Source organism: Condylura cristata, unplaced genomic scaffold, assembly GCF_000260355.1.
Source record: "Condylura cristata isolate star-nosed mole 26May11 unplaced genomic scaffold, ConCri1.0 scaffold00019, whole genome shotgun sequence".
NCBI lineage: Eukaryota > Metazoa > Chordata > Mammalia > Eulipotyphla > Talpidae > Condylura > Condylura cristata.
The window spans coordinates 8,458,264-8,481,950 of NW_004567120.1; the positions used below are offsets into that span (position 1 = coordinate 8,458,264).

The 23,687-nt window shown below is 32.6% G+C and overlaps 1 protein-coding gene across 1 annotated transcript in view; it reads left to right on the plus strand.

Moving 5' to 3' along the window:
• The window catches only part of DIAPH2 (diaphanous-related formin 2), an 831,186-nt gene that overhangs the window by 216,402 nt on the left and 591,097 nt on the right, over nucleotides 1-23,687 (plus strand). Inside the window, exons 10-15 of the mRNA XM_004685633.2 lie at nucleotides 4,040-4,150; nucleotides 9,219-9,337; nucleotides 11,178-11,294; nucleotides 13,416-13,534; nucleotides 15,590-15,654; nucleotides 18,913-19,017. Of these exons, the coding sequence (XP_004685690.1) occupies nucleotides 4,040-4,150; nucleotides 9,219-9,337; nucleotides 11,178-11,294; nucleotides 13,416-13,534; nucleotides 15,590-15,654; nucleotides 18,913-19,017 (636 nt within the window). The remainder of the gene's footprint in view (nucleotides 1-4,039; nucleotides 4,151-9,218; nucleotides 9,338-11,177; nucleotides 11,295-13,415; nucleotides 13,535-15,589; nucleotides 15,655-18,912; nucleotides 19,018-23,687) is intronic.

Genomic DNA, 23,687 nt, shown 5'->3' on the forward strand with positions numbered 1-23,687 from the left:
AAAAATAATAATAATAATAATAATAAGGTCCTTGATTTGAAAAAAAAAATTGTGACCAAGCCTATCAAGTAAAACTTATGTTGATAAAGACCTTTTGGTCTTTAATCAGAACCTGTTTGCTCTTTCTTACTGTTGTGTCTTAACCTCTCCAATTTTTCTATTGTGTCTTAACCATTCTACAAACTTCAATAGCTCCTGAGGGCAACTTTTTGTTACATTATAGCTGATAAATTCAAGTATTTAATGATGCTTAATATCAATAAGAAATTAAATAAGTCATATATATGATATTTTGCTCAGGAATGTGATAATTATATAATTTGCTTAAGAAAGAATTCCATACAAAAATAGATGTGAGTGCATAGACATACTCAAATATATGGACTGACTCTTTGTAGCTTGATTCTTTCCACAGTGTCCTAGAGCATTGTGATTTTGTTCTAAGATATCTTTAAATTAGCTATTAGTGCACTTATACCATCATAAATAAGGGAGTAGCTTTGTATAAATCATTTATCGTCTGTCAGTAAGGCACATTGATAATGAGATACAATAACTTACGAAGAAGGGGAAATTATGGAAAACTAAATGTGTGTTAAATTTTTTTTAAAGATTTATTTATTTATGCATACAGAACTGGGGGATAAGCCAGAGGTTCAGGGGCAGTGAGAGGGTTCACCAGAGAAAGAGTGGGGAGCAGGACAGGCAGATCTATGAAGTACACTGCTGAGGGGAGCAGCAGATGGGTCAGGAGAGGTCTGCCGCACCATGTGGTCACCTCCAGGGCAGTCAGGGATGGAACTCATGCTGAAGTGGCTTTAGCTTCTTAGTGCTGTGCTTTAACCCGCTGCACCACCAGGGAGGACCACCTTTCAATTGTATTTTATAAACTCAATTTTGAGTCTGTAAATAGTGATAATTATTTTGACTTTCAATTTATTTTATTCCTGCCCTTTCAAAAGGACAGCAATTGTGTAGTAGCATAAAAGAAAGTTGATTTTTTTCCTACTCCGTGTTCAAATGGTATAAATATTTCTGTAAGTATTGTTTTATCAGATTTTATTGGAAAATGACATGAAAGTATAAGTTTCATACTTTCATCATCTGTGTTACTTGTATATCATTAGAATTTGATAAATAGTAAACAGTATGTTGTTAAGACAGTGCTATTACATTTTAAACAACTGACTTCAAAGTGTTTCCTAACTATTTTATTCTAGTCAGCAAACACAACTTCTTTTAATACATATTCACACATTGCATGTAAGGTATTTAATAGCCTTGCAACATGTATTGTATTAAATCTAAAATTATTTTGATGTTGAAACATTCATTAGTTTTATTGACTCTTACTATTTTTATCATCTCCTGACCTAAGTAGTTTTATTTGTACAAAAATACAATTCCAAGACTCATTAACATGGTATGGAAATGTTCTCTTTACTTGTAGGATATTAATACAAGCCATTAAGCTGGAATTTCTTCTGGCAAAAACAACCCTAACAGATGGCAAATTTTCTCTCTATTAATTTTGGATTGGACATATACTTTGGCTTATTTGGTCATGTCATAGTTATAATAAGGATCATTCAAGCAAATACAGTGATAATAGAACTATCGACCTGTACAGTTTACAAACTTATTGCCCAGTCTATTGGAACAAAATAAAGTCTTACACATTTTCTAATTGTATATAGGAAGTTTAAGTAACCTATTAAAGCATAAGAGTCACAGTACCTATCTGGTATGTCTCTGTATACTGTCAAACATTCAGCAAATATTTAGTCGGTTATCTGTTTTATCCCAACATTTGGATAATTGTGGGAACTGGACTGTCTTGTTCAATTATCATCTAGTAGTATCAGAAACAATATCACTCGTTCTATTTGAAACATAGGTTTTGTTATTTGAATCCAAATATGGGGTGTGGGTTAATCTCCCCTCAAAAAGCTGAAATGCATAAATTGTAATAAAGAAAAAACAAAAAAACAATGAACAAATATATACCAGAGACATTTTACAGGGGTGGGGTGGCATGCAGAATGGGATCAAAAATGGGGTAGGAAAGGTGCACTGAATTATGGTGATGGTACATGGGCTAATTGGCATTGGGGAGTCAAGGGGGATTACAACTGAGATGGAAAAAGGCACAGAATGAAGAATAATGTAAAAATAAATTTAAAAAAATATTGATATCAAAATATAAGCAATATACCTTTGAATTCTGAGTAAGTTAAATATATTTGGGATCTTTTTCTGTTAAGTTTCTTCCTAACGAATTATTTTTGTCCCCTTCTAAATGTACTTAACATTTTTACTACATGTGATCTTTTTCAGGAGTCCATTTGCTGTCACCTCTTTGAACACTCTGCTACTCATTGCAAATTATATTTAATCAATTTAAATTTGCAGCTCTTCATTTAGACAATTAGGCAGTTGTCTTCGATTTGAGCAGCATTTTCAAAAAAAAAGCTATTCAGGGATAATGTATAGTACGTCTGGCAATTGCATTTTGTTGATTAACTGCTAGCTTACAATTAACATAAAATAAGCCCCTTTTTATAATAGGTAGTTTCAATATCACAAGACAAGAAAAGCAATACCCATTTTCCAGTGTCAATATAATTAATGAATCACCTTCACTTGAAAACAAGCCCTTATAATTAACTTTATGATACAGTGCACATTAGTTTTGATGTCATAGTGTATTCTAGTACACCATAATTCACATGCATTCATTTTTATGCAGTCAATTAAATTATCTTAATCATATATTTAATATAGGTTTTCCTTCTTACAAAAATTGAGCATTCCTATGAAACATTTCTTAAGCTGAAATGGCATAAAGGGAAGATGAAATTATCCTTAATTTATATGGAAAGATTTCTTAGGGCTCTCCTAAGTGGTGCAACAGATTGACGCACTACTAAGCTAGACAAAGCTAGTCACAGTCACTGCAGCATGAGTTTGATCCCCACTCAGGGAGCTTACCTACTTGGTGCAGCAGATTTCTCATATTGCCTGCTGCTCCCCTCAGCAGTGTACTTTGTCAATCTGCCTGTTCTGCTCCCCAATTTGTCTCTAGTGAACCCTCTTACTACCTCCCTGCACTCCTGGCCTGTACCCCATTCTGTATGCATACATAAATAAATAATAAGAAGAAAAAAAAATTTTCTTACTTTTCCTAGACACCCCTAGATAACCTATCCAATTGTACCGAATAACACATAAACCTATAAAGCACTAATAATCAGTAGAAGCAGGAATGGTATTATAAAATACACAACCTGTACAGAATAAAGGAAAAAATGCTTGGCAATGCTACACTCTCTGCTTGAGTTTTGCTCTCCCTATGTAGTCCTGAATTCTGTTTTCATTTTTTTGCATTTTGTTGTCAGAGGGAAAATCCAGTTCAGATTTCTTGGGATTAGCAAAATCAGGTATCAATATAGATCTTTTGGTGTAATGCAAACTTTTGAAAAGTGGTAGATACCTATACTCTATATTCCGTACAAATCTATCTCAGTAATAGGATAAAAAGAGTATATGCATTAATGTAATAATTTCACCAAGTTATCACTGTTCTCTCTATAATATCAGGATACTTTTATAAATCATTTGATTTATATTTAAAAATGTTTATAGGCACATAGAATTGAAGGTAAGTACACTCTGAAGACATTGAGACATGAAATGCATATTTCATGATTTTCTAAAGAGCTCTACACGCACATTTTGGAAATTCAAGTTTCTCAGAGAGTTCAATATTCCTTCATATTGTTTAGTAAATCATAGCAGTTCTTGGCCATTCCTCATCATCATTAGTAATTTTGGACATTAGAAACTCAATGTCAGTTTTGTTGTTTATACAATGAACTCATATCATGCTATTTTATAAATATTTGTATATATTATAAAATTTTGTTAAAGTTATGTCTTTAGTGAATGGAAAAATCATTATCTGAATGCATAAAATAAATATTTCCTTAATTTAAAAATCCGTGATTTTTTTTTCACATGGTTTGCTTTATAATTTCAGGTGGCCTGCATGCAGTTTATAAATGCCCTTGTTACTTCTCCTTATGAACTTGATTTTCGAATACATTTAAGGAATGAATTCCTGCGTTCAGGACTAAAAGCAATGTTACCAGTAAGTTGACTGTACACATTTATTATGCTGGTAAACTTTAACAATTTTCTCTTCTTAGAAAAAAAGTACCTGTGGAAGAGTAAATAAATGCACACTACTTTTTTCTTTTGTAAAACTTTAGACGTTTTAGTAACTTTCTCATTTTGCAGTGTTGCCATCTATCTTTTAGTTCAGAATGCAGTTAATGATGTGTCCAGAAATGATGTGATTTTTTTTTGTCTTCTTGAGTCAAAAAAGAATTTCTTTTCTTTTAAATTTGAATACTGAGAACATAAAAAGATTACTTTTTTTTTGCAGTTTCAATTTTCAGCTTCTTACTTTCCTCTTTGATAACTTAAATTGATTTCATTTATATTCAGTATAAATTTGCATAAAATGTTGGGCCTGGTACATTCTAGATCCATTACTTAAGTATGGCATTCTTGTCACAGCACTGCAGTATTTTTCTAAAGAGAACCAATTTTATTTATTAAGTTAAATGTGAATAGTTTCTCTAATTATGATATTGTTAAAGCTATTTTTATTTAACTTTCTAGGCTTACTCTGAGTACATATAATTAGTCCAGGATCAGATTAAAATTCAAAATTTGAAGCAAGATCTTTATTGAATATATATATATTGGTATCAAGCCATCATAAAGATGAAAATCATTAGTTGAACTATTAGCAGTCAGGGACTGCTTATACATAATTCCAGTTAGATTGTTACTTATCATACCTCTTCAGGACTCCCAGTTTCATAGAATTCAGTGATTTCTCCATAAGAGAAAAGTGGGAAGTTTCATATTTCTGCCTCATGAATCATGCAATAGAACCTACAAGGATTCTCTATTTTTTTTTCTCCCTAAGACAAGGGAGACAAATAAGTCTAAATACGGTTATGATTATAGTTCTTAGGCAAGAGGTTCAGTATCCCCAAAGTATATAATCAAAATCTCATTGAGGGCAGTGCTAAGATGTTTGGTTTGAGGGAAAAAATCCTCCCCAGTTAGTTCTGATATACAACATGAAAGCTAAAATGTAGATTCTATAGGTAAATCCTGAGAAGATTAGAGATCCTTTCTTAAATACCATATTTCTTATAGTTTTATTATTACAACTTGGAACAAAGGCCAGATTGTATGCTAGATATAACTAATATCCAACTACTGTCCTATTAATTCACTATTAAATTCACTAATATTGAAATTTAAAAATTGATAACATTAAACCTCTCTTACATATGCATTGAACCTTAATAATGTCTACATAGATGACTCTTTAAAATCCTTACATTTTCCCTATTTATTCTTATTTTATACATTCTTCTAAAAAGAGTTCTTAATTTTCTAAAATATAGCATATTTAAAGCAGCAAATTAGACATGGCCATGGCTAATATTAATAATTGATATATAGATCAAAATTTATATCCATCTAGAGTCATTAAATGTTAGGGAAGAATAGTTCTTGCTATTTCAATAAACCCGCAGGCAATCATAATAGTACAGTAAAATGAAACTTTTTTCATATAATTATCAGAATCCTCAAGACAAGGGCAATTATTTTAATGATATTCTGTAAAAACTTTTTCAAAATCTCCCATCTCTTTTTAAATTATGGTCTTTAAAAAGGGAGTTTATGCTTCATCTATATGTAAAATTCACTTTTCATAGATATGCTTTAGTAATTTAGGATACATGAGTTAATATGTATGTACTATACCATAATTTTTAAAATAGCATTGCTCTATAGTTATCGTGCATTGATTTTTTGTGATGTTTTCTCCATATTCTTTTGGTTAATCAAGTAATAAAATATTACAAATTAGTTATGTACAGGAACAAATAGTAAGAAATTGTGTATGTAGGCAATAGGTATTATCTCTTTTAGAAGACAAACAAGCACTTTCTTCTTTTGAAGACTCAACTGTGATTGTTTGACTGATAATCAGTCATGTACTAGTAGTAGACTTACTTAATTTGAAGTACACTGTGTTATTAAGACTTAATTCTGTGTTTCAGTCAGTCTGCCAAAAGTGTTTCTTATCTTTACCACTGTTTTTTGTTTTCTTTTTTTTTTAAGATTTATTTATTTGTGCATACAGAACTGGGTACAGGCCAGAGGTGCAGGGGCATTGAGAGGATTCACCAGAGACAGAGTGGGGAGCAGAACAGGCAGATCAACGAAGTACACTGCTGAGGGGAGCAGTGGGCGGGTCAGGAGAGGTCTGCCGCACCATGTGGTCACCTCCGGGGCTAGCGGGGTTTGAACTCGTGCTGAAGTGGCTTTTAGCTTCTTAGTGTAGTGCTTTAACCCGCTACGCCACCAGGGAGGGCCAGCACTGTTTGTTTTAAAAAATAACTGAAACATGTTTATAGTATTGCATATAATTAATGACAGTGTATATTTTAAAATGACATTCTACATTCTTAAATATAAAATGTTATTGCAGTTCCATTTGCATTTATAGACTGTCAATTGTGACATAGAACATATAAATTCAATAAATCTACTAATTTTTTTGTATTTGAATACTTATGGATATGTCTTTCAAGTCTTCACATTTGACAAAGAAAGTTTTGCATATATATATATATATGCATTCATGTACATTTATTTTAGTAGGTCTGGAATTTTTAGCACATACTTTATAAGATACCATATATGTATTTACTTTATATATTGTTGTAAAATTTCATGTATTATAAATATTTTAGAAATCTAATCCTTATTAAAAAATAAACATTTGAACCCTCCCTGGTGGCACAACAGGTGAAAGCACAGCACTATGAAGCTAACAGCAGCTGTGTCAATACAAGTTTGATCCCAAGTTTGATCCCCTGCCAGGGAGGTGACCCACATGGTGCAGCAGAGCTCTCCTGCCTTGTTCCTGCTCCCCTTATTAGTGTACTTTGTCAGTCTGCCTGTTCTGCTCCCCATTTTTTCTCTGGTGAATCCTCTCACTGCCCCTGCATTCTAGCCTGTATCCAGTTCTATATGCATAAATAAATAAATCTTTTTTAAAAAAAATACTGAACATTAATGGCCCTCCCTGGTGGTGCAGCAGATTAAAGCACTGCACTAAGAAGCTTAAGCCACTTCCGCATGAATTCGATCCCCGCCTGCCCCGGAGGAGATCCACATGACGTGGCAGACCTCTCCTGACCCACCCGCTGCTCCCCTCAGCAGTGTACTTCGTTGATCTGCCTGTTCTGCTCCCCACTCTGTCCCTGGTGAGTCCTCTCACCCTCCACATCTCTGGCCTGTACCCCAGTTCTGTATGAAAAATAAATAAATCTTAAAAAAAAAATACTGAACATTAAAAAATATATACTGAACATTCATTTAACTTGTCACTAAAATTTTTTAATCATGCAAATTTATTTCCATGTTTTATAAAATTCTGGTGCTAATTATATGGCAGCTTTTAACATTTTTTAAAAAGATTTTATTTTTACTTATTTATCCATACAAGAACTGGAGTATAGGCCAGAGGTGCAGGGGATGAGAAAATTCACCAGAGACAGATTGGGAAGCAGAACAAGATCTACTGAAATCCACTGCTGAGGAAAGCAGTGGAAGAGACAAGAGAAGTTTGCTGCACCACGGAGCCTGTTAGCTCACTGGCTAGGGATTGTGCTGGCATTTTCTGGGATAGCTTGATAGTACTGAGACTAACATCTGAACCACCAGAGAGGCCAGACAGTGTTTAACTTAGATGTTTTTATTTTTCAAATGTTTGAATGTGTTTTACAGTGAGCATCTGAGAGAGACTATATTGTGAAATTCCAATAATGTAGGTACATATTCTAAAATATGTTAAAGGGTTGTTTATGAAATGACCACCATATTGGGAATATTTTGCTCTCTTTCTTTTCTGAATGGAGTTCAGAAATCACCTTGATAATATGACCCATGGGTGTTAGATTATTTAATATTTTAGTAAATTTATTAATTTCCCTTCAGGGTAAAAACTAGATCAAAACCAAGTTATTAATACATAGGAAAATTTTTGTTACTTATTTTATATGAAAGTCTCTAGAAACAATGTTTTCATAAATTTTTAAGTAAATTATTATATGTGAATGTTAGAAACAGAACATCTAGAAATTGCATACATTTATGTTTGGCTTCAATAGTAGCCATTATATCTTCATTTATATTTGTTCTATTGTAATGAAATAGAAATAAGAAATGTACCCAGCTTTGTTTTATCTACTTAATTTGAAGTACACCATGCTTGCATTTCCTTTTAGAGTTCAGCTCTGAGCATCCTAGTCCTTTTCATTATCAGCCTTGAACATCTACAGTTGTGATAATTTATTTGGGTTTTGAAAGCAGCACCTTAATGGATACATATTAAAAGATATTCCAGGTGATATATATTAAGCCCAACAATCTCTAGGCATGCTTCCAAAGATTTTGTTTATACTGTTATTTTGAAAATTATCAGAATTTTGTAATGCATGTGCTGGTATATATTATTAAAACTTGATGGCCAAGACAGTATTTTGTGATTTCCTAAGCAAAAATGGAAAGTGGGATAGGAGGCTAGACATGCAGCTTGATTAAAAAATCATAATGCTTTTTTAATTTGTTTAAATCACAAAATATTTAAAGTAAACTTGTTTATACAACTATACGCCATACTTGGGACTGTTGTACTTGAATATATCCTTGCATTTGTTCTTCACTAATATAATTGATCTATATTTGCATTTTTTGCCAAAGGCAATTGTGAATGTTCTAACTGCATGAGTTCTTTTGCTATCTTTCATTAGTATATTTAGTCAAAAGACAGCATTTAATTTAGGTTGGTAGCAATTTTTTTTTCTGTTGTAGAAATTGTTAACTTTTTAATGTGAATAATAAAATCTGGGGCATGGGAAGAAAATGCAATAAATACAGTGAAGTTTTTTTTTTTTTAATAGAAAATCATGGTACATTTACTTTCAGGAAACTGAGTACTCGGGTTGGTATTTGAATTTGCATCTGTGTATATAAATTAATAATAGTATTCTGGTCATTATTAATAGTATATAATGTTGTCAGACTGTTATTCACTATGTTTTATTTTTATATATTAGGATCTTAAAGAAAAAGAGAATGAAGAACTTGATATTCAGTTGAAAGTATTTGATGAGAACAAAGAGGATGACTTAAATGAATTATCGCACCGTTTCAATGACATTCGAGCAGAAATGGAATATCCTTTTGAGGAATCACAAAGCCATTTTGCATATACTTGAAAAAAGGACTTATGGGTGACTTTGTAGATGACGATTATTCTTTTCTGCCAGACCAATTTATCTCCACTTTTTTAATATTAGAATCTCAATGTGATGCTGTTCTTAATATTCATGTTTTGGAATTATCACAATCTACTAATGATTTATACAGACTATTGAAATTGAAATAATGGTTTGCTATATTATAATTATACTCTGCTCAGTGGTCTTAAGTAGATAGGAGTCTAAGGCAGTATACCTCACATATAAAGATTTTTTTGGAAAAAGTTCACTGAGTTCATATGTGAAATATAGGCAATATATTTTTCATTTTATAGGTGATATTTTATTGCTTTGAAAATATAATTAAATTCCAGCCTATGCCTTATTCCCAGTCCAAACATGGTTTCTCAAAAAAAAAAGTTTCATTTTAATAAGTAACTATAACAAGGCTGTGTGGTAAATGCATTTGAATCAACTACAACTAGCATATAATTCTATGGCAATAATTTTACATGAAGTGATTTTAGACCTAAAATATGGGTATAGCACTGCTGGTTATTTTTTTCAACACCTGTTTATTACTTAGGGAATTTGGAAAAATTGGGAAGTAGTTTAGAACCAAAGTGTTCTTTCAGTTAGGCTTTTTTTCTCCATAATTTCTTCCCTGAAAAGGAAAAAAAAAAGATATTAATATTCTCCTCATCATAGCATGAAATACTATGTTTTTGTCTTATTTATGTACATATCTATATCCTTATAGGTTTGAGGACAGAAATGTTATGCTTCATCATTTCCCTCCAATACACCTATCAAAACGTCTTACTCAAAAGTATTAGGTAAACATGTATCAATGAATAAGTTTGATTATAATAAGAAATAATTTCTAATAATATTTTATGCATTATTAGTGACATTATAGTGGTTTCTGTAATATTAAATGCTTTTTAAATCAATTAATACATTTCTTGCTTCCTTGCTTTATATTAATATCTCTTATAGTCAAACTTTACCACAAAGCTATCTTTAGATCTATCGTATGACAATTTAAGGAACCTTATGAGACTTTTACACAATACTCTTACATTGGATCTAAGAAATAATCCATCATATATTTGATTCTACTTCAAAAACATGTAGACATTCCAGGTTATTTTTAAGATGTATTAATCTCCTCTTCTATCATTCTTTCACATCAATTTTTCAGGTCTCACGTTTACCATAAAAGTGAACACATTTTTGAAATGTTTCCTCATTTGCTATAAACATTTAAAATTCTACCAACATTTTTTATCTTGAGAAAAATGTTGAAGCTTCCATTGTCTTTACTCTTTTTTCAAATTATGAAACATAAAGGAATGCAAATAATAATCATTTCATATTTGTTAAATATTTCATCTATATGTAAAAAAATATATATAAAAGGCATTTGTGACCTTTTGGACATAAAAAAGAACAAAATGTTCTTTTGCCTTCTGTCATATGAAAATAGAGTAGTGGCTTGCATGAATAATGTAAGTCCTTTGACAACCACAAAAAAATCAAGAGAAAACCATTTTCATTGATGGCATGGCTGTTCCAGGGGTACCGTCAATAATTTATAATTAAAAATATAATGAATTTTATATTTTAAAGTTTTGATAGTTCAGTGGTCTTAGAAATGCTCATCTCTTTTTACTGTATAAATATGAATCCTGGAATTGAAAGTTTAGAAACATTAATGAAAACAAAGTGATACATCTGCCTTTCAAAAAAAATGCTTTGTTATGGATGAAATTTTCAAAAATCTTCAACTGTTTTCCTTTACTTACTATCTACTGATATGAATGAAGTATACCATCTTCTGTACAATATGTTGAAAGACACTGCTGCTGAAAATTACTTATTGTCCATTCTACAACACTTCCTGCTTATCAGAAATGATTATTATATCAGGTAAGAATCTGACAGGAGAGCATTATTTGTGTAATTTGAATTAGATCATAAAAGCAAATTAACAATGTGGCAGGAGCTAGGCAGTATACATACATAGAGTGTAAGAGCTTGATGACTTTGCTAAGGTTATAAATGGTTTTAGTTTATTTTCAAGGAACAGAAGAATCTATTTATAAAAATAGAACACCCCAGTGACAGGACTTTTAATAGCAATGAACCAAATAGATTTTACTGAACCCTTGATGAATTTTCTCAAACTAGGCACTGAAGATTCTACAGTAGAACTTTTAAGTTGTGTATTTTAATAAATGTGGTTTTATTGTTATTTCTCTCTTATTGTATTTATCTAGCAATAGATGTGATCTTAACCTTGAAAATAATGCAGCTGTTTTAGCTTTATTTTCTGTAATGTAATCCTTCAAAATAAATGAGTATGATACTAATCCATAAAGGTAGATATTTTAGCATCTTATAACTGGGGGTATATCTGAAAGCAAGGAAATTTGAGAACAGTTTTTGAGTGGCTGAAATTATCCATAAACTAGTGGACATGACCTTACATTTAACAGTTGTTCACACTCTTTGTTGTTGTTCTGACTCTTAAATTATGCATGAAATTCTGGCAACATAGAGGACCTTGGTTCTCTGAGTTTTCAAACTTGCTTAAGGGAAAATGAAGGCTACCAGGGGTTCAAGCATAGTCACAAAAAAAAAAAAAAAATGACAGGTTGTGAAGCCATGAGTAGAACTATTATAATTCAGATCTGTATAATAATTGATGGGCATGATGATATTACAGAGACAGAAAGTATTTAAAATGTTAAATTATCTGCTGAGTTTTTATTTTTTAGCGGTACATTTAATGCATTTTAAATGATTGCTGTTTTCTAAAATAAGTCCTGCCAATTAAAGGGGCACTGTGCCCATGGGCAAACATATATCTGTAGAAATAATTTGTGTGAAACTATTTATCAGTAACTTCGAATAAATGATAATTTACTCTAATATGGCACCCTTTTCATTCTGAGAACATCCATGTGATTGAGAAGTATAACAAACACTTTTATTATATTTTAGATGACCTGACCTCAAAAAAAAAAGTTTGTGTTTTCCTTATTTACCAAAAGAATCATTGACTAAACTGATTGTAACAAATATAATTTCCCCTAGATTTGATGATAGCTTGGAAATGCCTCAGATGTATAATGTTATAAAGTATATTCTTGAGCCTAGTTCCACAAGAAAAGACAGATGAGCAATTATATTTGACTATATTTTCAAACTTTTAGGAAGTTGGCTAGTTATCATTGTAATAATTTTAGGGTCGTTTGTGTCATAATTTGCCTACAGTAGTATTTTTTGTGTTATCTGTTAAATTTATTAGCCAATAATATTAATATCCCCCAAACTTTAAGGCAAAAGAACTTTCAAAATTTTTGAAGTAAGCAAATGGTTATTTTAAAAGCCAGAATTGCCTTGATCGATTGCAGAATTAGAATGTGTTCAAACCTTTGACACTTTGAACAAATCAGGACTATAGCCATGCATATTAAGTGTGTATGATTCTATAAAATGGATCCTTTAAAATATGTGTATAAATAGATCTTTGATACAGTCTGTAACATAAGTGGCTCAGTCCAGTTTTGTAAGCTGTTATAGCTATCTTGAGTAAAATAGTTGTAGTAAATTCAATGCATCACTTGCCGCCTAATGCCAGGATATTCATCCCTTATTGAAATTGAGAACTTGTAGATGCCCAGAACTATTTCTGTATTCATGGATATAGGGCTCACAGGTCATTGCTTTTCATTAACTTTAGGAAGAATAGCTTTAGTAAGTAGAGAAGGTTGATAAGTATCTTTGAACATAAGCATGAATCCCCGCTAACCAGAGTATTAAGTCACTAAATGTTCACACTTGACTACATCACAATGAGTTTTGCTTTAAAATGTTCAGACCATTTCCAAGTGTAGACATATTTCTCCTAAGGCTGTGGAGTGGCTAGAAGAATTTTTTATAGTACTAGGAAAAGACATAGTTCTTTATCATGCTGAATTACTTATTATAAAAATTTATTTGTGTAAGAAGGAAACGTATTCAGGAATACTGTCTCTCTTTCAGGCCACAATATTACAAAATAATTGAGGAGTGTGTTTCACAGATAGTGCTTCACTGCAGTGGTATGGACCCAGATTTCAAGTATAGGCAAAGATTAGATGTTGATTTCACTCATCTGATAGGTATGTAATATAATGCTCAATATCTTTTGATTATAGTTACTCTTTTCCTATTATAGGCCCTTTATGGCTAGTTCTCTCAACTTACTTCCTCTATTAGTATCTGATAAATTTTTATGTCTTTGAGTACTCAATCACTGTAATTATTTTGAGTATGTTAATCATGAGAGATCTGCCTGTGTGATTGGAATTTTAAACCTATTTGGTAAGTTTCAACTTGAATGCAGTGTTAGAATTAATACAAGCCTACTCCCAAAAATAACTTTTCTAGAACCATGACTCTAAAATCAATCTTTCTATTCAGTTTACACATTTATACTGGTACTGTAGAAATAATGTCTATGATAGTGTTGAATTAATTCATAAGTATGCTAGTATTGTCCAAGTTTCAGAATAAAAATACAGCACATACTCAAGAAATGTTGTTTCATTATAACATTGATGAAGGCCACTGCTAGGTGGAGTTTGCACTTCTCGCCAGGTCTGTATGTTTTCTCCCAGTAATCTGGATTCCTCCCATATCCCAAAGATGTGCATGTTAGGTTCAATGGTATATCTACGTTGTCCCACTCTCAGTAAGTGTGGAGATGTGTGTTAGATTCCTGCAATGGAAGTGTCCTGTCTAAAGTTGGTTCCAGCTTTGTACCCTAAGCTGCAGGGATAGATTTTGGCTACCTATCACCCTGAATTTGAATAAGTGGCTTGAAAAATAAATGGTATGAATAAATACAAATAATTGTTTAATATTAGATATGCTTGGAGTCTTTATTTAGAAGTTTGCTGTTGTCTTCATGATTGAAAATATGTTGTTTACGTCAATTAACCATTGACAATCTTGATATTGTATTGTATTTTTTCACTTAAAATTGCAGGCTCCAAGAATCTATCTACATCTTTAAGTGAGAACTTAGAGTACAGGTTTATTTCAGTTAATTTTAAAACCTTCAAACTCTATCAAAGGATATCAGTTTAAATTTTCATAGACCTTAGTGCTAGGAAAACATTTGAGGTGATCATGTTCCTCTACTTGGATTGCTAAGGAAATGAACTCTATTATTCTGGACTGATATTAGCTCTCAGCAGTGTATTTGAGTAGATCCATCTGTTCTGCTCCCCACTCTATCTCTGGTGAATCTTCTAATTCCCCAGACCTCTGGCTCATGCCCTAGTTCTTTTATGCAAATATAAATTAATAAAGTAAAAAAAAAATTATTTAGGTGAGTCTTTGTTTAGTAACCCTGGAATAATGTTATTGTATTTCCCCCCTTCAATATTTTTTTTTTTAGGATTTGTTTATTTATGCATACAGAACTGGGGTACAGACCAAGAAAAAGGCCTGGACCGTATTTTCCCACTGAAATTAGTTTATTAAAACAAGTGGAAAACTTATTTATTTATTTATGTATTTAAACATTTATTTTATTTATGCGTACGGAACTGGGGTACAGGCCAGAGGTGCTGGGGCAGTGAGAGGATTCACCAGAGACAGAATAAAAAGCAGAACAGGCAGATCAACAAAGTACACTGCTGAGGGGACTAGCAGGCGAGACAGGAGAAGTCTGCTGTGCCATGTGGGTCACCTCCCAGTCTGGGGATGGTGCTCTTGCTGAAGCTGCTGCAGCTAGCTTCTCAGTCCTGTGCTTTAACCCATTGTACCATCAGGGAGGGCCCCCTCCAATTTTAATTTAAGAATCATTTGAGTCTTTAATAATCCTAAGTATAGATAATCTGCTGTGTGTCCACTCATAATACACTGCAAAGACAGTTATGAAGATTTCTGATTGCAAGATTTGGAAAATAATCAAGCATCTTAAAGTAATTATTTAATCAAATATACTTGGCTTTATGCCTCAACAGTACTATCATTGAATTCAGTTAGTATGCAAAAGAAAGAAGGTGTGGTAGTTTATCTTTTATGTGCAGAATAGGTAAATTTCCTTTCAATAGAAATTAGCATTGAAATAATGTTCTGCCCAGTAGATCTATAGGCTGGAAACCATCTTTTTGCATAGAAATTCGATACAATGATTTTTAATTACCTTTGGTTAATCTTAATAGATTCTTGTGTGAACAAGGCAAAGGTTGAAGAAAGTGAACAAAAAGCAGTAGAATTCTCAAAGAAGGTAAGACTTATAAACTATCAGCCATGATTGTTAAATTAATTAATGCATCACAATGCAACTTTAATATATCACAATACATATTCTACCTTGTTTCTTAATGGGAGGTCTTATGAATGTTGTTTCAGTTATGTAGTATTTTATGTTTCTTGAATCACAGATATATAATATTGATTTATTTCCTAATAACAGAAGGTTGGCGCTGTTCCCTGTTCATCATATTTAAACCAATGTAGCAGGAAAACACTAGCCCTGTTCTATTCAACTAGTTAATAAAATTATGTTGCTGGAAGTATATAGTTAGAAGTGATCAACCAAAGTACTTTCTTCTGTTGTTTACCTGAAGCTCCCACAATAGGTAGCTTCTTGGAGAATTGTGAGATGTTTAGCTAGTCTTCTATGTTGGGTCTTTGAAGTCAGTACTATATGTAGCAACATAATGCATTGTTATTTCTCTATCACTCTCTGCTTTGATTTATGTTTTTTGAATTTTGTAATTGATTTTTTGTAAGATTTATTTATTTATGCACACAAAACTGGAGTACAGACCAGAGGTGTGGTGAGTGAGAGGATTCACCAGAGACAGAATGGGTAGCAGAACAGGCAGACTGACAAAATACACTGCTGAGGGCAGCAGTGGGTGAGTCAAAGACACACCATGTGGGTCATCTCCCTGACCAGGGATTGAGCTCGTGCTACAGTGGCTTTGGAGAGCTTCATAATGCGGTGCTTTAACCTGTTGCGCCACCGGGGAGAGCCCTTTTTTTTTTTTTTTTTAAAACATGATGTTGATCCTCCAATGTAAGCTTGATGGAATTTGATGTCCCCCTTTCTTTCTCTATTAATACCATGGGCAAATGCCATTTTTATGAATATGTTAATCTTATGTAAGTCTCAGGTTATATTTTTCTTGTTTCATAAAAGCGTAGTTATGATTTTATTAACTTTAACAAGAGGTTTCTTTCTTTGTTATTTTTTTAAGACTCTGTGAAGTGTTAATATTGTATTTCTCTTGTATTGGTGGCAAGAAGAAGGATTGAAGCACTACTCCAAAAGCTCTCCAGTTTTCAGTCTTCTGACAGCAAGATAAAGTGCTTACATATTGCTGTCTTCTCAAAGTTATGACTTACCTTGGAGATTAGATAATCACTTTTGCTATCACTCTAGAAATTATACAGTATTACTGAAGTAACTTCAGGGCATATGAAGATATGTATTTGCTCTTTCAGTTACTAGAATAGACTTTAAAAGCTTGAGCATAAAATGTTTGTGTGAAGCTGCCACTTTTATTGGTGAGAAAAAATGCACACATTTTGATGAATAGACCTTTATATTTCTAATGTTTTTATTTTAAGTAATGCATTGAAAATTCCTTTTGAAAATCTTAGAACTCCCTTAATTATTCTACGACACTATGGCTAGGTACCACAAGACTAAAGCAAATTGTGATAGTCTATACAGAAAAAAATTTCTCTGTGATTATGTGGAAAGTCCTAAATAACAAAAAGAGATTTGGTGTTTGCTTTTTTATTCTCAACTCCAACATTTAAAATGAGAACATGCATGATTTCCCAATAGTTTTCTGCATGTCTTTTTATTCTGGTTCATTTTAAGAGGCAGTATAACATAAATTTAAAAGGGGTTCAAGACTGAGAAGCACTATTTCTAAGATCTGATTTCAACTCTTCCAGTAATTAGCTGTGATTTTAAGTAAGCTACTTATTCTCCTTGGATCTTAGATTCTTCATCATTAAAAGAAGAGGATAATTTTAGGGACTTGTAAGAGGTCTTCTAGCTCACATAAATCAAGTTCCTGTGATTTATATTCCTCATATTTATAGATTAAAGTCATTAAAATTATAAGTAGATATGTGTATCTCTCTTAAAATGTATTAATAAACCATTTGTACAGGAAACTTTTGTACTGTGTGTATGTGTAGATACCATGCTTAAGAAATATGTTGAAGAAGCTAACTTAAGGAAGGAGGCTGGAAGTCTAGTTTCATATAAATATAACATGGGTAGTAGTAGTAAATTTGAAAAACTCAATCTAGAGGACCTCCATCTTCTCAATGACCTTGGCTACAAGGTTACTCACTGATTGTGAAGAAATTTAAAGTGAATTGGAAATTTGGAGATACTAGAGATTTGCTCATCCCTGAGGAACATATTTCAGAGACTCAGGATGATATTTGAGGTTTTCTCCTAAGACTATTACTATCTAATTTTCTCTTCTAGTTTTTTTAATGTTGGACCTGAGTGGTGTTTCATAATTCCCAAAGGACAGACCTAAATGAGAATAAATATTGATTAATAGAGAACATGTATTTTTATATTTTTATTGTTTCATAAACACCAAAGATACTTCTAGATAGTAAGACAATCATTTTTATAAACAGAAATAACATTGTTGGAATAATGTGTACATTTCTAAAAAAAACTGGAAGTGACTATGGCAAGAAAGGAAAAATCAAATGTTCCATAGCTGGACTTAAGCATTCTTCATGCTGCGTATTCAGGCTTGTTTGGGCCCGTGTAGAGTCCTGACTGAGTTGAATGCTGAATGCAGTCAATGAATATGCACCATTAAGATGGTGTCTTTGGTTTTGCACACCACAATTTAACTTTTCATTTCTCCTTTTATAACATTTTATACAGTTTTTGGCTAGCCCTCTGAAAGAGAATGCCATCACAGTTTATGTAATCCTACCATCAGATTTTGTGGAGCACAACTTTTTTGATGATAGACAATTAAGTCTGTAAAGAAGTATTCTAATTTATATTAGTGCACATCTATTTAAGTGTACAATCTTTTATCAGTTCAAGATTAAATATAATTAAGTTGAACTGCTTGATGGTTAATTAGGTTTTACATTTTAATTCAATAAACTTGAAAGTATGAGATCATACAGTGAAAAAATAAACACTATTAATTCTAAAACATTACACTCAATAACAAAACAAAAATATTCATTATATAGAAGAGGGTCTTCGAAGACCACTCTTTATTTTATTTTATTTTTCAGAAATCAAAATGGCTTTGTCTGCCTTGGGTAGGGAGCATATTTTTTTTCTTTACTACCACTACTACAATAAGCTGTACCCTGCCCACACAAGGGCATTTGATTGTTATAATCAGGAAGTGATTTTCAGAGTGATCTGGGTATTCAGCAAAGCAAAAGATACTCCACTTATTTAACTCATAATGTTTAAAATGTTCTCAAAATTATTAAGTGTATATTATGGTGGTGATCATTGCAGTTTGATGAAGAATTCACAGCTCGACAGGAAGCTCAAGCCGAGCTTCAAAAAAAAGAAGAAAAAATCAAAGAGCTTGAAACAGAGATCCAGCAACTTCGAACCCAGGTAATGAAACCAGATATAAATTGCATGTCAGGTCATAGTGAATTAAGTGGTAGAAAATTTTCTTGTAAGATAGAAGGAAAAATGTGACCAAGAGCACGTTTGTTGTAGTTTCACATTTTAGTTGACTGCCATAGATTCAAACCCTATAAATTTTACATTTCCACTTAACATTCCTTATGATGAAAAGCTCCCATATACACTTAAAATCTTAATTAGGGTATCTAAACTTTAGAGATGATTAAGTGCTCTCAACTCATTTTATATTTTAATTGCATATATGAAATAAAAGATTATCTCTTAGACATTTTTGTTGATTGACTAGTTCTGTATCCGTTGGTCTGACTGAAAAATAACAAGTCAACAATGAACTCCAAGTTATGCAATGTAATGAACTTTTCCTACCCTTAGGAAAAGCTCACATATTTGATACTTCTCTTCTCAGTGAATCTTTTTTTGTGTGTGTCACCTGACTTCCTTTTTGACATTTTGGGAAACTGAAGTTTCTCTTTATGTTTTCTACCCCCAAATGGTGACATTACACAATGATCAGTTCTCTGCTCTTTTCTCTATATAAATCCTTGCTTTAATATACCACTCAGCATCATAAATCATAAATTAAAAATACAGTTTTTGGTAGGTGTTGGTTCTCCTGATTTTGTCTTATATTTCTAGCAGTTGATGATTTCTCACATGGGAATATTCTACCACCTATTCAAATTAAGCCCATTGTTTGTGTACTCCTTTCTTATTCTCCATTCTTATTAGTTTAGATTTCATTACTTTTTTTTTTTTTATAGTAAAGCTGAAGCTTTCTTTGGTCTTCCCCTGCCCTACCATATGACAAATCCAGTCAGCATTTTGTCACTTAGTCTACAACTTTTTTTTTCATTGTATCATAACCCAGGGTCCAACTCCTCTATCCTTGTCACGGTCCCATTGCCTCCTACCTGGAATGTTATAAGTATTCCTTAACTTATCTCCTTGCTGATAGTCTCTTCCTCCACAAAATATCCTTTATGTCAGTGGCAAATTAATCTTCCTATATCACTGCCTACTCATTGTCACTCCAGGCTTTAATATGTTCAGTGATTGCCTCTTCCATGGAGGATTAAATAAAAATTGCCTTACCAGGAATTTGAAGGCCTTCTATCATGGGCTGCCTTATCTGCCCTTTGCAGCCTAGTATCTGACGACTCCCCTAACTACAGCTTCTGTTGTACCTAAGTCACATTTAAAATATACCATCTCCATACTTTTCCTTCTGCCAGTATTCCCCAAGCATTAATTATAGAGCTACTAACAGGTTTTTCATAAGAAAAAAACATTCCTTAGTTCAATAAATTTGATACACTTGAAATTTTCCTTTTGAAGTTTCATTATATTCATTAACAATACTAAAAATTCTGAGATGTCCTACACTGAAGAAACTGTCTATTTTCTATATAGTTTTTCCATACTCATTTAACTGCAGAACTCTCTACTTCAATGTACTAAAATTTTCTGGAAGTGAAATAAAATTTCACAGAACTTGGTTGAGAAATGCTGACATACTGTACTGTTATAAATGCTTTCTTTCCTTTGATTATCTCTGGTTATGAAATAAACCCTTTAAGAACATGCTCATTAAAACATCTTTTGGGGTAAGACACAAAAACACTGATTCAAAAGGACACCTGCACCCCCATGTTTATTGCTGCATTATTTACAATTGGAAAGATATGGAAACAGCCCAAATGCCCAAAAGTGGATGACTGGATTAAAAAAATGTGGTACATATACACAATGGAATATTACTCAGAAACCAAAAAAAAAAAAAAGAAATACATGCCTTTTGCAGCAACATGGACGGAGCTGGAAATGATCATGCTTAGTGAGATAAGCCAGAAAGAAAAGGAAAAATACCAGATGGTTTCACTCATAGCAGGAGTGTAACGGACCAGGCGAGAAAATAATAATAATAATAATGAATAGTTATATACCAGAGACAATTTATGGGGGTGGAGTGGGGAATGGGATCAAAAACAGTGCGGGGAGGGAAATGTACTGGACTTTGGTGATGGCACATGGGTGACTGTCATGGAAAAATGCACCAAATAATGTAAAAATAAACTATTATATTATTAAAAAAAATCTTTTGGGGGCCTCCTTTGTGGCACTGGGATTAAAGTCTCAGCACTATCAAATTATTGCCAGCCACTGCAGCATGAATTTAATCCCTGGCCAGGTAACTAAAAACCACATGCACAACAGACCACCGCTGCCCCCCCCCCACCCAGTAGTGTGTTTCAATAGATCTGCCTGTCCTGCTTCCCACTCTGTGGAAACCTCTACCCTCCCCCCACCCCCCTGTAGCCTATACCCCAGTTCTTGTGGGTTTTATTTAAAGATTTATTTATTTGTGCATACAGAAGTAAGGCACAAGCCATAGGTGGGGTGGGTGAGAGGCTTCAAAGAGACAGAGGGGGGAGTAGAACAGGCAGATGGACGGAAATACACTGCTGAGGAGGGCAGTGGGAGAGACAGGAGAGGTCTGCTGCACCGTGTGGGTCACCTCCCTGGGCAGGGATCAAACTCATGTTGCAGTAGCTGTAGATAGCTTCGTAGTGCTGCACTTTAACCCATTGTACCACCAGAGAGGGCCCTACACCCCAGTTCTTATACGCATAAAATAAAATAAAAAAAGATGTTTTAAAAAAGAACATCTTTTGGAAAGATTCACCAATACTCAATTATGGAATTTATCTGTCATTTTTGTAAACCTTAAATATCATATATGTGTGCCTGCTTTATTTCTTCCATTAGAGAATAAGAACCTGGAGGCCAGTGTCTTATTCAAATTTACACTGAATACATCAGAGGGCCTTACCATTAAATAGTAGCTGCCTATTATTATTAAGTTAACTGATCTGTAAAAGTGCAGAGCCACGCAGCACCTTCTAGTGTCAAACATTAAATTATTATTAATTTACTGTAGTCAAGTCTTAATACATTTTTATAGCCAAATGTAATTTGGCTAACTTTTTATGGGAGGGAAGAAAAGGACTGATGTGATTTAAATTTTTAAAGTCTTGTAGCACTTTTAGAGAAATAGCATTTTTACCTTTTGAATTATTGAACAGATCCGTTTATATGCAAAACTTGTTGGCTAAATTACCAATTTCCTGAACTTTTCAAAAAAATATTTTAATATTTCTTAAAATATATTTGATCTCACTCATGATAAAGTCAAACTTTTTTTATAATTTTGCTGATCTGAAATATATTAAAAGAAGTATGAATATTTTTAATTCTGTAATTTTACTAATCTCAGAAGAGACTTGTCATTTGTTAAATGGAGAGACTTGTCATTTATTAAATGTCTAAATATTTGAGTTGCATACATGTATATGCATTTACATAAACATTTATATATGTGAATGAAATATTTGAACAATACACATCAAATCTAACAGAAAGATTTCCATGAGCCTATTTATCTATAATTGTTAATTTTTAATATTCTTATTAATCCTTTACACTGATTGTTTCAAAAATACCCTTCAATTTACTTACCTAAAGCTTTCTAAATTTAATTAGAACAATTAAGTAATACAAATAGAAAAATCATATTAGTAAACAGAGGAAGATTTTTCTCCCCAAATAAAAATACTACACCAAAAAATCATTAATTTTAAACCTTTCATTTTGAGTTTAATCTAATGACATATTTCATAGTTAATATGCCATGTCTAGGCCCTCCCTGCTAACACAAGGAATTAAAGCACGGCACTATGAAGCTATCTGCAGCCACTGCAGCACAAGTTCAATCCCCAGCCAGGAAGGTGACCCACATGGCACAGCAGACATCTCCTGACCTGTCCATTGCTCCCCTTAGCAGTGTATTTCAGCCATTCAGCCTGTTCTGGTCTTGGTGACTGTCTCTGGTGACTCCTCTCACCCCCCCAGCCCCACACCTTTGGCCTGTACCCCAGTTCTTGTATGCATAAATTAAATCTTTAATATATATATATATAATTCCATATCTTAATTACAACACATTGGTAGGAGTTGCTTAGTAATGTTTCTTGTAAACAACTTCAGATTTTTATTAATTTGTTTTAGAAATTGAACCATTGTTGTCAATATTGCTTTAAAGAAAAAGGTACAGATTAATCATCAACAAAATAGATAATTTAGAATGTGATTTTTCCTTCATCTGTAATTCATAATCTTCAGTGGATGAGCATGAAGCTAATGTCTAGTAGTGGAAATAAATTATCCTTTCCTCATAATGCAGTCATTAGCTTGTAAGTATGGGAACCACATTCAAGTCTTAATCACATTGCAAACTATGTGACTTTTGATTAGTTACTTTATCTTATTGTAGTTATAGTTTATCTATAAACAGTAAGATAAATGTGAGATTAAACAATATTTAGTACTCGCTTTGCCAGCACATATACCAAAATGGAAGATAGATTTACATGATCCCTGTACAGTGATAACATGTAAATTAATGATGATATATTTTAAGTGCCCTATTTAGGAGGATATATTAATAAAAAATAATAGATGTAAAAATATCAATAAACATGTATTGTTATGCAAACTGATGTTATTTACTGTTAATTCTTGGTGTTGCAATGCAGCTAAATAACTGGTGCTAAGAAATAGATTCCTTGTAAAGCTAA